Raw genomic sequence first — 15,124 nt, 5'->3', positions numbered from 1 at the left:
TCACTTAAGACACATTTATTTAAGATACTCCATTTTTTTTTTAAAACAAGGAATATTATAGTTATCTTAGGATAAAAAAAATAAAATCAAAATGAGGTAAAGTATGTAAATTCACCATGAAAATATTTGAATAATTTTAGCTCTATTCTTCACTAAATACTTAACAAGAAAATGTTTGAAAGCTCCCAACGGAAGAATTTTAATTGCTTTTTCTTTTGTTTGCTTATTTCTCATCTAAACTACTCCTGTCATTTCTTTAATAATGTGTTCCTCTCCGTCAAACCACAGAAGAAATGGAGAAAGCTAAGAACAGAATTAGTATTCTTTCTGAAGAATAAAATAACAGGCATCCAAATGAAAGCAGAGCTACCTTTGAGGGGCTATAGCTGGCTCTGGGAATAGCAATAGGTTAATTGCTTCCTCCTGGTCCATCCTGTAATCAGAAACTTGGGTTTGGTATCTACTGGCTCTTCATGACTCTTAAAAACAGACTTTCCTAGTAAATGCCAAGCCATCAGGATAGCAGGAACTCATTGACATGCTGGAAATTATGTGTGATATTAAGAAAATACCAGCATTAAGATTTCAGTACTTGTGAATAGTTTACTACAAAGTAGGTAAACTTGAGAACTTAATATATTGGTTGGATTATGTTGTTTGCCTCTAGTCCCATGAATATAAAAAAAATTAAAAATAGTATGCCAAATAAAAATACTAAACAAATTTTCAAAGTGATGTAAGTTTCATCTACAAAATATTTACTGCTCATCCTGGACTGTTTAAACCAGTGCTTTTGGAGATACGTACATATGCTTTAAAGATACATATTTTTCACTAGCTGAATGTCTCTATACACATTTTTCAAATTTAATCCAGTGGTATGTGCTCTAAAATCTTGAAAATACATTAGATAATTCATAGGTTGTGGGTTTTTTTCCTGTATTATACAAAGCATTTGTAATTCCATAAAGCAAATCTCTCTGGATTTTTTTGTATTTGGAATGTTGCTCAAAAGGGTCTTCTATTTTACAGGTACACCGTTAAAACCTGAACCAAACTACAAACTTGGTAGGATTTTTTCCTCTTTCAAAGAAAAGTTTACCGCATAGTTTTCAGACTTTGTACAGACCAGATACGAATGTAATAGATATGATTCTTTATCTTTCAGAATATCAAGCCACTAATGATGGATGGATTATATATGAAGATAAGCAGTACTATTTCAGCAAAGAACATGTCCATATGGAAGAAGCACAGAGAATTTGTCAGAAGAACTTTGCAGATCTTGTTGTTATTGAGAACGAAAGCGAAAGACAATTTCTATGGAAATATGTAAGCACTGAGCCTATTAATTAGAACTGAATTCTGAAGCAGAGCAGCTGATTGATAAAATAAAGGGAACAGCCTATCTATTTAGCTAGGCTAGAGTCCTGAACTATTGTCCTACAGTACTTATTTATATAACAATATACTTGTTCAGGACCCATAGAGAAATTACTATTGCTTTTAGTAGGTAGAGGAAAAAGGCATGCAAATGTTAAAGGTGCAGCAAAAGATAGTTCAGGTCCAGCTTGCTTATCCCTTCTAAGATATGTAGTGTTCAGTACAGTGATTATTGCTTTCCTGTCCAGTGGGATCCTCATTCCATGATGTTCCCCATATCCCTGTTGCCTGCTTGGAACCTGGGTCTGAACCTACAGTGTTGCTGGGGGAAAAAAAAAACAAACAAACAAACCACCAAGCAAAAACAAATAGGGAAAAAAAAATCACAGGCATGGTTAATTGGCTTCCAGATTTTTGCTTGATGATGAGGGACTTTTAGTGCTTGACTGTTAAATACTTTTTTTGTTTTAGATTTATACAAAAGTCACAGTGGAATCATATTTCATTGGCTTAATTGTCAGCTTCGATCAGAAATTCAGGTAAGAAAAGGAAAACTGGCAATAGACAACAGATGATGGTAATTTCACCATGGGATTATTTGTGTGTGCTTTCATTTTACAAGTTAATAACTGTTGTGCAAGTGATCTCTGGATAGTTTTCAGGAGAAGTGTCAGATCAGAAGTGTTAAGTTCTTCTATATTTAAGCAGAGCAATGTGTTTTCCTTCCAAATCTGGGAAAGCAAAACCAACAGAAGTTCATGGCTAAGATTAATCTCACTTAATGTCTTACACTGAGAGAACTAAGTTAAACACCCAAGCAACCCTCCATAGGCAGTGAGGAGAAGCAGCTAATTTTAGGATGTTATTCAGCTGATCCACTTTAGACATCAGCCTTAGGATGAGGTTAGCTCTGACCAGATCTCCAATGGCTACAGAGAAAGCCCAGGAGGTTTTGATAAAATGTGAATGAAAGGGTTTAATCAGATTAATCCCAGTCGTTCAAGTTAAATGAGCTGGAAGCAAGAAGTGTAAGCAACATCTCACCTAACAGCTTTCTGAAATTGCTGGTAGGGAACCTGCTTTAGAAATCTGCTTGTAGAAGTCTTCCAGGAGGACACCTTTCTGGGATGAAAGGGAAATCCATGCACTGGTGAGATCTTGGGGTTTCAGTCTTGTCCAGACCATAAGAAGCTTTCCCTTTGAGTATGACATTGTTTATCCAATCTCTGGTAAAATGGGACCCTGATGGGACTTGAATGTGATAGTATTAAACAGAGGAGAAGCAGTAGTAATGCTGTGGATATGTCCTCTCCAGTATATGTAGAGTCTTTGCCCTCCGATCACTGCTAACACCTTACTTAGCCCTTTACCTAAACCTAAACAGACCTTGCAACTAAATGACTGCTGGAGATACTTGTCCGGCAGCCGTTGTCCCTTGGTTTCTTTCAGCTGGCTGGATAAGACCCCAGTGAACTATGTTGCCTGGGCTCCAAATGAACCCAATTTTGCAAATAATGATGAAAACTGTGTGATAATGTCAAAAGATTTTGGTGAGTAAAATAGCAACAAGGAATATTTGGTTGAAAATTTAGAATCAAAAGTCATAATGTTTGCTATGTATTTAAATTTGAGGCTACCCAACAAATAGGTCATTGACAGTTCTTCATAACAAGTATGCTGAGGTTTAAAACCACACCATCACTATTAGGAGATACACTCCTTCCTCTGCAGTATGTTTATTTTAGTAAATGTGTACATGACAACTGTTTTACTTGCCTCTAGAAGGTTTCATTTGTGCTTTATGAATACTGTCTGGGGCTGACTGCTGTAATGGTGGTACGAGAGTTTCAGACACTGATTCTCTGTATTCTGTTTATTTACAGGCCTCTGGAAAGATATAAGCTGTGCTGTGAAAAATGCCTTCATCTGTGAAAGGCACAATTCAACTTACTCAGGATTTGCTCCTACTGTAGTTCCACCTCTGGGAGGATGTCCTGAAACTTGGCTTTTGTTTAACAATAAGGTGCAGTAACAAATCTCAGCCATGTTTAGCAGATTTGCTATAGGTAGAGAAAACAGCTATCCTCTTATCTCATTTATAAATTCTCTCACTTTATACACGAGTTTATTAAGTGGTATTCTAATTAGCACTATAGTCAGTTTTCATGTTGGCAAGTTCATATCTAAATCTCACAAAAAGGTGAATCTGAATGTTTTAAGTTACAGTTTTTGTAAATGTCCATGTGCCTTTAGCTGTAGTTACTTTTTCAGTTTCTAAAATTTTCTGTTTATTTTAGACATACTTACTGCATGGAAATCCTGTTCCATTATCCTTATCTGTAAGTGTAAGCCCCTTTTTCTGAGTAACACTGAGATGAAAAAATGAAAGGTCACACTTTTCATATGTAATTGGCTATCACAACAAGTCATCTTGAGTAACACAAACGGCAATAAATGTCAAATCAAATATAGAAAACAAGCAAGCATTTTTTCTCATTTAGTTAAGCAAAAGTACATCTGGCCATATGAACTTAAAAAAACCCCAACCAACAAATGAAAACCACAAATCAATCCCATAGTGCAATCAATAGGAAAAGTTTTAATGCATTCAAAGGGCATAAAAATGGAGAAGCAGCATATGCGAGTTAAAAACCATGTTTTCTGTCCCTTAGAACATACACAACCACAAAACCAATTTTTTACACTGGTATTCAGGAAAAATCCCCATGGGATACAAATACACCATACAAAAGAGCACTTCTTCCTGAAGCTGTTCTGCTCATGCTGAGTGCTCACGTTAGCTCAGGCTTTAGCACTAAGTCTGTGGTATATAACTGAAAGAACTTGACCTGAGAGATGGCTGCCCCAAATTATGTTCCCAATCAAGAAACAGCTTCAGTCCCTCACAAATTCTATTTCAGTAATGTGACCCGGAAACTCTACCCATGCACCTTGGATATCTACTTAATTTCTTAAAAACTTTTGAAGGTTTCCCGCTTTTGCCCAGCACCAACCTTGTGTAGCCCACAAGTTTGTAAGCGCTGCACACACATTACTGTGATTAGCTGGGTCTCCTCCTTGCTGGCTGAAAGTATTTGCATTTCGGCAGATCCCCCATCTGCTGCTCTTTACGTGCAGGGACTAGAACCGAATTGATCAAAACCAATGTTTTCAATACTTTTTGACACTGGAAATTTTGTCTAATCCTTTACTCTCCCTGCAGTGTTATAAAATATTTGGATCCAGAGAAGAAGAGAGACTGACTTGGCACTCTGCAAGAAGCGCTTGTATAGAATTAGGGGGAAATTTGGCCTCTATACACAACGACCAAGTGCAAGGTATGACATCTGAACCTTTTGTCACTAAGTATGAAGCCAGCACATTTCACCGTCTAATGACAAGGCCAAATTAGTCTCCAGATCTAAATAGTATAACCTAATAAGGAAGACCCAGAGCTATTTGATCCAGAGAGAAGACTGGAGTAAGATATGATGATACTTCCCCTCTCTCAGCAAAAGTGTCATGTGAAGGAACAGAATAATCTGTTCCCCATAGCCTTGGAAGATGGGATAAATAGTAATAGTTCTTAGTAATGAAATACCCACAGATATTCAAGTTAGACAGTAAACAAACATCCATCAGAAATGACATATGTGCAGTTGATGCTACCTTGGGGAAGACTGATTAATCCTTTTGAAGTCTAGCCCGAAATTTCTATAATATTTCCAAGATTTCTATATAATTTTTACCTAAAAAAACTTCTCCTTTTTTTTTTTTTCAAATAAATCAAACTGCTTCAGTTCAATTACCCGTTGTAATTTTTCTCTTTTACCATTAGCTCATAGTCCAACAATACTGAACTTGATATTTCCAATATTTTTAAAAGTTGATAGGTTTTTTTATTTGGAATTTGCTTTGCATTGAGTTTGAAGAAAGGCAACTGCTCAGCTTCTCTCTTTCGCTAATATATTTTTTTTTTAATAGCCTTCTTCACCTTCCACCTAAAGGATGTTGCCAATGAAACATGGATCGGACTGAATGACATTAACAGTGAGGGTACATACCTTTGGACGGATGGAAGCTTTTTTGACTATTCAAAGTGGGCAAGACAATTCCCATTTAGGGATAAATATATACAAGTTCACTGGAAGTATATTACAATACAGGTAAACAGAAAAAAGACAGAAAATGCATAACCTAGATAACATACTCAAGGTTACAGTAATCAGACTGACTTCTGACTCAGTTAGAATCTCATATTTCAATGGCTTAAAGCAGAAGGCAACTGAATATTTCAGAGATCGAGTTTTTAAAGCTGTACCCAGAGATTTATAGGCCTGTTCAGAGCCTACACTTCCTGTTATTCCTTTGCAGAAGTCTAGAACTGAAGAAAAGGAGTGCTGTGTTATAATCACTGCTATAATTAATTAAAACTGTTAGAATTATTAGATTTTACTGAAAATATTCAGTATTAATAGCTGGGATTTTTACTTTTTTTATTGTTTCTCCTTGTACAGCATGAATCCAAATGAAAGTTCAACAAATTCAGTACAGATTACTATAAACTACACAGTAAAAATAGCTTTAGTGCACTCCAAGAAATTTTAATAAACTGAGAAAAGTTCTTGCAGTAATCTGCTAAGGAAAGTACACTTGCTTAAAATATATTATATAATACATTTAATTTCCAGGAAACAATAAATGAAAATAAAAGCTAGAAAATTAGAAAAGATAGCAATTAACTTTGTCTCCTCAAACTTATTTCTATTATTTTGCTAGACACTTTACATTTTATCAGCTATAATTTTCTTTTCTAATTTTTCCCCAGACTGACTGTATTGCAATGATGAAGAGATCTGTAGATGAAGCAGGGTACTGGGAAAACACTGACTGCCAGCATAACAAAAGCTATATTTGCCAGATGGACAGCAGTAAGTTTGGTGGTTTTGGTTTTTTTGTTTGTTTGTTTACATTTTTGTTGGAAGATGTTTACTGAACAAGCCAACCATATGAGTCCTCAGTTGCAACTGCCTGGCTGTGCCTGTAGCAGCCAGGGTGAGGGAAGCAGGGCTACTTTACCAGCTCAGGAATTCCAGACACAAAACCCACTCTGGGATAAAAATTGTAGAAAAGTTTTGGCTTTACAGCCTCTCCCCTACCAGCACACCTGCCAACACTCACAGAGGCTGACTTCACCTACCCTGCAGACATCTATACTTAAATCAGTTGCCCGCACATGGCGAGTAGACACTTTGAAGGCAGGAGCCACCTGCCTCATCAAGAGACAAATGCCCAAAACAGGTTGTTAAAAGAGCTTTGCCTTCAAAAATGCCTTTTTCTCTATTGACAGAAAAGTTTGGCCATCTGTGCTTTATACAACTAGCACAGATATAGGTACCTGAATCACGTTATTTTGCAAATGCAAATACAAAGCACAAAGACAAATCCATCATTGACCTCCACGATAGGTATCTTAGCTAGACAGACACTGAAGATGCTTCCACACCCTCACCCTTAGATCTAACCCCATCTCCTCACTAAAAAACCCTCACACGTACTCCAATTGGGGGGAGTAACTAAGATCAGTTAAACTGGTTAGTTTGCTTGTCAGTCTCTAGCAATCCTTTTCTATCACAAGACCAGCAACAATCAGAAGGGCAAAAGTTCTAGTTTTTTTGGTGTATCCTCAGGGTGGGAGACACATCCGGAGCACAGCTACACTGCAGATTCTGCAGGAATAGGAACAGGGAACTGCTGAGCAGCAAAGTAAAAATACAGGAAGAAGCCACAGCTGGGCCAGATGTTTCACAGCTCCATCCTGTGCAACTGCAGAAAGCTGCATAAGGGTCTCACTAGCAAAAAAAAAATTGGCAGGGCGTTCTCAACACTAACTGAACACAAAGGCAGTTTTTGCCATTTTTTCTATCCTTACCACTAGGTCTATGTCTTTGTCTTCTTCTACTGCATATATCATTAAGGTACAACTACAGTTTCCCTTCTTCACTTCATCCTACATGGGAAAGAAGTAGCAGCAGAGTTACAAACTTTGTTTAGGATGAAATTCACCCCTATGTTGACACTGAAGTGGTGTGGAAATCCTGCACCGTGCTTGTGCCTGGGAGGAATTTCACCCGCACTTTGGGAGGGGGACCTAGAGAGCTTTGGGGTGAGAGTCACTGTGTGACCAGTATTCACACCATTTCATCTGGTGCAGTGTATATCTACAGGTACACACAGCTCATGCTCCCTAATTCCTGAATACACTATCTATGCTATACTTAAAAATAATTCCAAGTTGCCATTAAAATACGTCTCCTATGTTTTAAATAAGAAATACTTTTACTTGATGCTTGTGCCACCACACTATAGTAATCTGTTCCTCAAAAGTAATATTGATATTCAGGCAGCTAGTAATTTTTCACTGTTTTCTCCCCTTCCTCTCAAATTTGTACCTCTTTCCTTCAGAGCCTGAACTGTTTCATTCCACAACTGCTCCAGACTCTGATTTCATCCATTATGGCAACAGCAGCTATTTAATCATTCCTTCTAAAATGAATTGGGAAGAAGCAAGAAAAGCCTGCAAGGAGAAATCTTCAGAGCTTGCCAGCATTTTTGATTATTACAGTGCTGCTGCAGGCAGTGCGATATGGAGAGCCCTTATGGATTGGCCTCAACAGTAATGTGGTAAGATTAATAGATTGCTAGGTGGTGTGGTTAGAGGCTATGATTGGATTACTATCAGCAGGGAGAATTGTAGCATGAAGATATTTAGGAACCTTGGACTAGTGGACAGCATTCACTTCATTTACCTTCATCTGTCTTAAACCATTAAACTCCATTTTAAGGAATGAAGAAAGATGGGAACCTCTGGCAGTGCTGGCCTCTCTTTCCAAACTCTATGGAAATCTTAGACACTTAGGATAAACTACCTGGTTGACTTTTAGACACCCATTTTTAGGAGAGGTCAATTCTATTCAAAGGGACCAACAGGGTCATTAAGGCTAGTGCCTCGTGATCATTGGCAGCTGTAGCTTTTTCATTACTTTTTGGTTTAGAAGGGTTCACAGGAGATACCAGGTGCCTCTGAACACCCTCCTTGTTACGCCTGCTAAGTCTCAAACATTAAAAGCAGTAAGAGCTATACTCTACCAGAAGTGAATAGGGAGATCCAGGTCCACCACTGTGTAAAGGAACACTCAAGTAAGCATCAGTCTTATAAGCACTGTGACTGACTGTCAAAATGAGCTTCAGCTTCTCTAGTGAATATGCAGTTGCTCAATGCACTTAACTGTCATGTTTCTATTGCATTGTTCTTTGAGCTGACTAAACTACCTTGATAATAAAAAAGAGCTCTTTCATCAGTAATAATCTTCTTAACTAGTGATTGTTTTTACTATTTGCTATTCCACACTGATATATAACACAGCAAAACATGTCTGAAATTCAGTATTCCTAGGTTGAATGTACAATAAATGTTGTGTAAAAATAGCATTTGTAATGCAGCAGCACCCTGGTAAAACCTCTTAGAAGGCTACGTTGTCTGAGACAATGAACTTGTCGCTGAACAATATGTATTTCCATGATTCTAATGGTGCCTTTCCCTCCCAGACAAAATGTTTGGTCTTAGAATATATAAGTGATTGGTAGTTCACCAACCTTGACATGAATCCTCCCACTTGGACAAGTCCACAGGACATTCACAGACATTATCTAAAACAAAATAATACTGTTTAAGTCCACTTGATATCAAAGCTGATTGTTTCTACAGTCATAGAAACATGGTTTAGAAAGCAGTTAAAATTCCATTATGATCAAGTTTGGATCACCAGACATGTTCTCCTGGTCCTTATAACTGAGCTGGCCCTGTTGCTGCAGAGTCAAACTTGTGGTTCCTCCTGTTCCCCAGACAGCGATCTTGCCCGGGCTTACCTACCTGACCTCTTGACACATCTAAAGTGGGATCACGTTTTATCCCTCAGTTCTTAATGTCTGGGTCTATTCCCTTTTCTTTGTAACTCTTCTGATTCTTCTTGGAAGAATCTGGGTCTTACTTTTATGTTGTTGAGTCCTGATTCAATTAATATTTTAACAGTACTAGCACAGATATACAAACTGAGCTCTGTATACCACTGTGAAAATATGCATTTCTTTAAATCCACTTACCTTAAAGAGCAGATAAGAGTGTAGAAAAATTATGTTAAATGTGTGTTTCAATTTTAGAGTTATGGCTATTACAGATGGACCAATAAAAGGAAAATAAACTTTTCTAACTGGTACTATGGAGAACCAAAACAGAAAATAGCCTGTGTCTATCTAGAGCTCCGTGGGACCTGGAAAACAGCACCTTGCAATGAAAAACATTTTCCTGTCTGCAGAAAATCTGAGGGTAAGCTACGATGATGACTTTCAGTTTATGGTAGAAACTTTGTTGGATCTGCTTTGACTGAAATACGAATTTCTAAGTATATATTAAGGAATAATAAGCCTGAATATGTAATGTCAAAACCTTTATTTTGCATGAACAGTGTTCTATTTTGATGGAGTTGTCGTTCACAGCCAAGATACTGCCATTTCACTGGACTGGCGTGGTAACTGCCATAGGAGTTATCCAATGCCACAGGCAGACAGAACATAGAGATTGTGGGAGTACTAAACACTTCACTTTGAGTCTAGAATGTGAAACTTTTTGTTGACAGGGATTTTATGAAAATGATTGTAATCAATAAAGTCTACTGGAGTACAAAATAACTTTTGTTCCTTCAACATAAGCAGTGTTCACACAGTGGTTACAGCTTCACTGTAACTAGATTCTAAAAACTGAGGAAAAAAGGAAGAGTTGTATCTGGTTATTCACGCAGCAGTCTGGTGGTTGCTGCTAATGCATTATGGTGTTGCAAAACAAAGAGTCTGTAACCGGCCCAAACAAAAGTTCATACTTCATAGCGATTCTATGGGTGTCACCGACGAATACTACAAATCAAAAGCTACAGGCAAACCTTAGGATGGAACTGAATTTTTTAGGTTTCTCATTTGTATTAGAGCAATCGCTGATAGCTCTAGTGACTCAGAGTTAACGGAAATTCTGAGTTTCTTTTGATCTGTTTTTGTGCAGTTTTTCTTTAATTTCTCTTCTAGTCCATGCTCTGAACTTCAAATAATTTGCAAATTTCCTTTTAAAAATGCATGTATGAACTGACAATGTTACTGTTTCTTTCCATAACATCATTGCTTGCAGGAAAATGAGGGGCTACTACACAAATGTTCAATGATCTTCAGATTATTCCATGCATTGTTACAGTTTAAACTGTTCAGAAATTTTATGTAAGGAGTATTATCTTGAGGAAAACATTACATGGGAAATTTCCACAGTAAACTATGATTTAGATGATATTTCATTTAAAATCAGATTGTTACTTGAACCTCCTGAGGGTTTGAGATTTTTCTGGCTTTTCTTTTTCTGCTTTTTGCTGTATCTTTTATTTATACAAATATGTTGGTTATAACAAAACTAACTAGAACCAGAAACCCCTGAACACTCAAATATCCCTGAGACAATCCAAGTTTGATTTAGTTGGTAACACAGAAGAGCGCAGCCTCACAGTGAATCATTCAGCTGTGACCGAGGAGTTCTGCTCCTCACTGCAACTCTTGACATAGTCACTGATAATTCTGGCGCTGTGTGCCAAAGAATATTTTAAGTACTTTTGAGAAAGGGGGTTTTTTTAAACTTGATTTCATATCTGAAGAACTGCAATCACTACTGAATTAAAGCATTCGTATTTAATTTCTTTTAGACGTACTTCCTTCTGATCCGCCACAGGATATTGGAAAATGTCCTGAATCTGATCACTTATCTTGGATTCCTTTCCGAAGCCACTGCTATAACTTCAATGCCAATGAAATGAGCTGGGCCCAGTCTGTGACTCAGTGTGTTCAATCGGGTAACTATTATTTTTACCCAAAGATAGGATTTCAATCTTGACATGAAAAAGATCACTTTAAAAAAGTCTTGAAAACTAATACTGCAAAATCTACACATACGAAAAAAAGGAAATCAATGTCTCATTTATTTTATACCATTGACGTTGTTCGCTTTTCAGTTATGTTGAAATTAAGGTGATGATCAATTTTCCTTCTTTTTTTCCATCTGTGCTTTTTTCTTGTTATACGTCTTCATTCACAAAATTTCTCTTTTTAGTAAGATTTTGAAATGGGTTAACTCCTTTCTGGTCTTATCCCTTCTTTTCCATATATCTCCCTAACACGAGGTGTGTAATCTGAAAGGGGCTGCATGTACTGATTCAAAATCCTCGCTACCAGGAGGGCTCCCTGTAAGCCTGTAGAGCCGGGGAGGGCAAATGCTTCCCTCCCCCATCTTGGGGGCATCTGGTCCTGGCCAAGACCATGAGCTGCTCCTCGTCCTTCTTCCACCTATGCTGCTGAATCATCAGCTACCTCATCCATGCTTCAGGAGGCTATGAAAGAGAAAGGGAAGCACTATACCACCCAAAAGAAATGGATTCTTTTGTTTCATATCCTTTTAGGTCCTCTTAGCCCCGTTCCTCCACCACTATTGCCAGAAAAATTAATACTTGTGTTTGAACTGCAAATTTGTTTGTTGTGCAACATTACATGCTACATAATATCCTGTCAATCCATGAAGAACAAACAAATAATCATCCATAATACCTATGAAAAATATTAACCAGTCACTTGAAAAGAAAGTGCTCTTTGCCTAGTGTTTCAAAATCATCATCTTCACTGTGTTTTCCTGTCTTTCATTTTGGTCAACATCACTCACAGTATGTGCTGTTCCCCTACAGGTAAACACTACTTTCTGGTCTCTACTTAAATCCTTGCTTTCTTCCTACCTGCAGGAGAGGTTTTATTATTAACCTTATCCTAGATCAAAGGCTTTAACTACCACTGACTTCTAAGGCAGAGGATACCTCCAATCATCTTCTGTTGGTGTTCTTACAGGTGGTGCACTGGCTTCTGTAGAAGATCTGGCTGAATCAAACTTTTTAGCAGAGCATGCAGACTTATACACAAGCAAGACAAGTGGCTTTTGGATAGGAATATATAGAAATGCATATGGTAACTATTTTAATTTCTATATATACTCATAAATAGAATCCATTAAATAGAAATATGATTAAGATACATTGTTTTCAAGGAACTAATCGAAGTACAGTAGAAACTAGTTAAAAAAAAAAAAATTATATATAAATTCTTGGAAGTTGACAGTTTTATCCAATAGGTGTGAAAGGCCATAGAAAAGAAATTTGCTTGGCTGCAGTTATGGGTCTTGGATATTGCATGTGTTCACCAAAGGGATACCAGCATGAGGACTGCCTCAATTCAAGTATCTTATAGTTCATTTCTGGTTCTGTAGCAAGTGTGGAGAGGTGACAGGAGTATCTCTTGAGAAGCACAACACAGAAGATACTGTTCTTTAAGAAAGCAGGATGTAACATATAATTTCAGCTATCCATACCTGGGACAATCATGGGGCCTCATTTCTAAATTCAAATGATCCAGGAATTGCCGTAATCAATGATAATTTTACACAGCTGCTTATGGTTGCAGCATAACCAAGACTTCAGAAAGGACCACAGACAACGACATGCACCCGTCCCTCTGACCTCAGCCCTCTCTGAGGACATGTCTCCTATTCCTGGTCTGTGAGAATGCATTTCCCACTCCGTTTGCTCTGTGCCTTGGTGGGGAATATGTCCTGGCTGGTTCTCATCTTCTCAGAGCTGGGGAGCAACTGCACAGGAGTTGTGGTTGTCCAGCTGGAGCCTGAAGCACCAAGGTTCTCTGTCTCTGTATGGAGAAAAATAGGCTGCTGACTGCCAGAAAAAGAGTCTAGTGGTAAACACGCATCTGGAAGAAAACAACACTAGTGTCAATCCACAATCAGTCAAAAGAGATTTATTTCTTTTAGATTAATTTTTACTCATTGATACTTCAAAATTTTTATTTCAGAGGTTATGCAAAAAAGGTTTTAATTTTAACTAAGTGTATGTTTAAGCTTTACAATAAAAGTTGCTTGATTTTCAATGAGAAATAATAACTTAGCAATTAAAAAAAGCACCTAGCTTTATTTATTTTTCTGTTTGAAACCTTAGTCCCCTAGACAAAAATGTGGCAATATGTAAATTAAAACCAAGTTATGATTAACAAATCTGCAAATCACAATTTGGAAAAGCAATTATATTGTTTTTAAGAAGAGACTCAAAAGAAATGAAACACATTAAAAACTAACCACAGAGGGAATTTTTTAAGAAACTAGTATTGCTTTATTAGGCTAAAGTAATAAAATAAGAGAAAAGCTAGTATTAGTGAAAATCTTTGATGTGGAACTCTCAGTATTGCTACTAACATTTGCAACATTAGGGCAGCTGCTTTGGCAAGACAACAGTGCCTTAGAGTTCGTCAACTGGGGTGAAGGACAGCCCTTGGAGGACCAGCTTGATTACTGTGTGGAGTTGTCTGCATTCTCCGGCTACTGGAGTGTCCTTCCCTGCTCTTCCCAAAAGGGTTTTATTTGTAAGAAACCAAAGAGTGAGTTCTTTAATATTTGCTTTTGATGTTTATGGTTTTATTTCAGTAGTAATAACACAATATGGTCATTACAAAAGACCAACATAAAATGCTGTGTTTACAGATTTTTCCTTATCACCTCTTTCAGCATTCAGACAAAAATAATATGAATACATAAAGTTATCCTTTTTTGTCTGCCCTGTTCATGTTTTATTATTACAAAACTTCAGATTTTCTTGCATTCTGTCATAAACATTCAATTAATAACCAAAGATGATGAATATTTTCTGGAACATTTTTAAATTCCTTTGTCATTTTGCTCCCCTCCAACATACACACATATTTTCCTGCTAACATTTGTATTCCCTTTCTATGGAACAAGGGTTGCATCAATAATTGGCTTTTCTTCCTCTTGCTGTACTATGATACATGCTGTTCCAGTAAGAGACGGATGAAGCAGTTCCATTTATGTAATAACAGAACGGAAGTATAATCCAGAGCATGTATAGTGACCTTTGAAAATAGTAGAAGTGTTTTGGTTAGCTTTTTGTGTAACTGAGCACCATCTGCTTTGGTCAGGAAGTAGAAATATCAGAATAACGTGAGCCAAGCAGCCATGTGGTATTTTGGAGTTTAACTGATAATTCTGCAAAAAACTATGGCTTCCTGCCCTGTTTCGCAACCCTGAGGTTCAGGATGTTTCTGAGGTTCTGTCCTTTCCCCTCCCGGAGCAAAGCTGCAGCTGGCAGGGAAAGCAGCCGTACACATTCGTAGTGTCAGAGCATTTTCTGAAAAGGAACTTTCTCCTTTTAGGGCAACTCCTCGTTTTCTTTGGGTAGTCAGAACAATAGACACTACAGAAAGTTAATTCATTACCAGATACGTTGGAAAGCAGAAACTCAGTGTCAACACATACTTTATTTGTTAGGTTTGACTGCGAGTGGCCCCTACGTGCAATGCCAAAGTACAGAGGATATTCCCTGACACCAGGTTCTCCGGCAGAACGGAGTTTCAGCACAAGCAAATATTACATTACAGTGAGCTCTGCATCCTGCCCAGGGACAATTTAACAGTTGCATTTCCTTCGCGCTCACAAACACCCCACAGCTTAATGCGTTGCTGTGCGCCTGCTGCAGCAGCCCAGCTCCCGGCGCCCCCCGGGCTGGAGGGCGCACTCCGACCCCCGGCGCTG

General features: G+C 37.7%; 1 protein-coding gene across 1 annotated transcript in view; it reads left to right on the top strand.

The window, feature by feature from the left end:
* Positions 1 to 15,124, top strand: part of LOC104166277 (macrophage mannose receptor 1-like) — a gene marked incomplete at its 5' end in the record, with an annotated part of 44,290 nt that overhangs the window by 27,870 nt on the left and 1,296 nt on the right. The window contains 14 exon segments of the mRNA XM_009706151.1: positions 1,033 to 1,068; positions 1,169 to 1,332; positions 1,855 to 1,922; positions 2,833 to 2,933; positions 3,267 to 3,406; positions 4,607 to 4,721; positions 5,368 to 5,549; positions 6,212 to 6,314; positions 7,849 to 8,008; positions 8,010 to 8,067; positions 9,604 to 9,769; positions 11,178 to 11,324; positions 12,364 to 12,480; positions 13,786 to 13,953. Coding sequence (XP_009704453.1) covers positions 1,033 to 1,068; positions 1,169 to 1,332; positions 1,855 to 1,922; positions 2,833 to 2,933; positions 3,267 to 3,406; positions 4,607 to 4,721; positions 5,368 to 5,549; positions 6,212 to 6,314; positions 7,849 to 8,008; positions 8,010 to 8,067; positions 9,604 to 9,769; positions 11,178 to 11,324; positions 12,364 to 12,480; positions 13,786 to 13,953 — 1,725 coding nt within the window.

Source organism: Cariama cristata, unplaced genomic scaffold (assembly GCF_000690535.1).
Source record: "Cariama cristata isolate BGI_N322 unplaced genomic scaffold, ASM69053v1 scaffold18178, whole genome shotgun sequence".
NCBI classification, from domain to species: domain Eukaryota; kingdom Metazoa; phylum Chordata; class Aves; order Cariamiformes; family Cariamidae; genus Cariama; species Cariama cristata.
The sequence above is the reverse complement of the archived record's forward strand: the minus strand, read 5'-3'. Positions and strand labels throughout refer to the sequence as shown.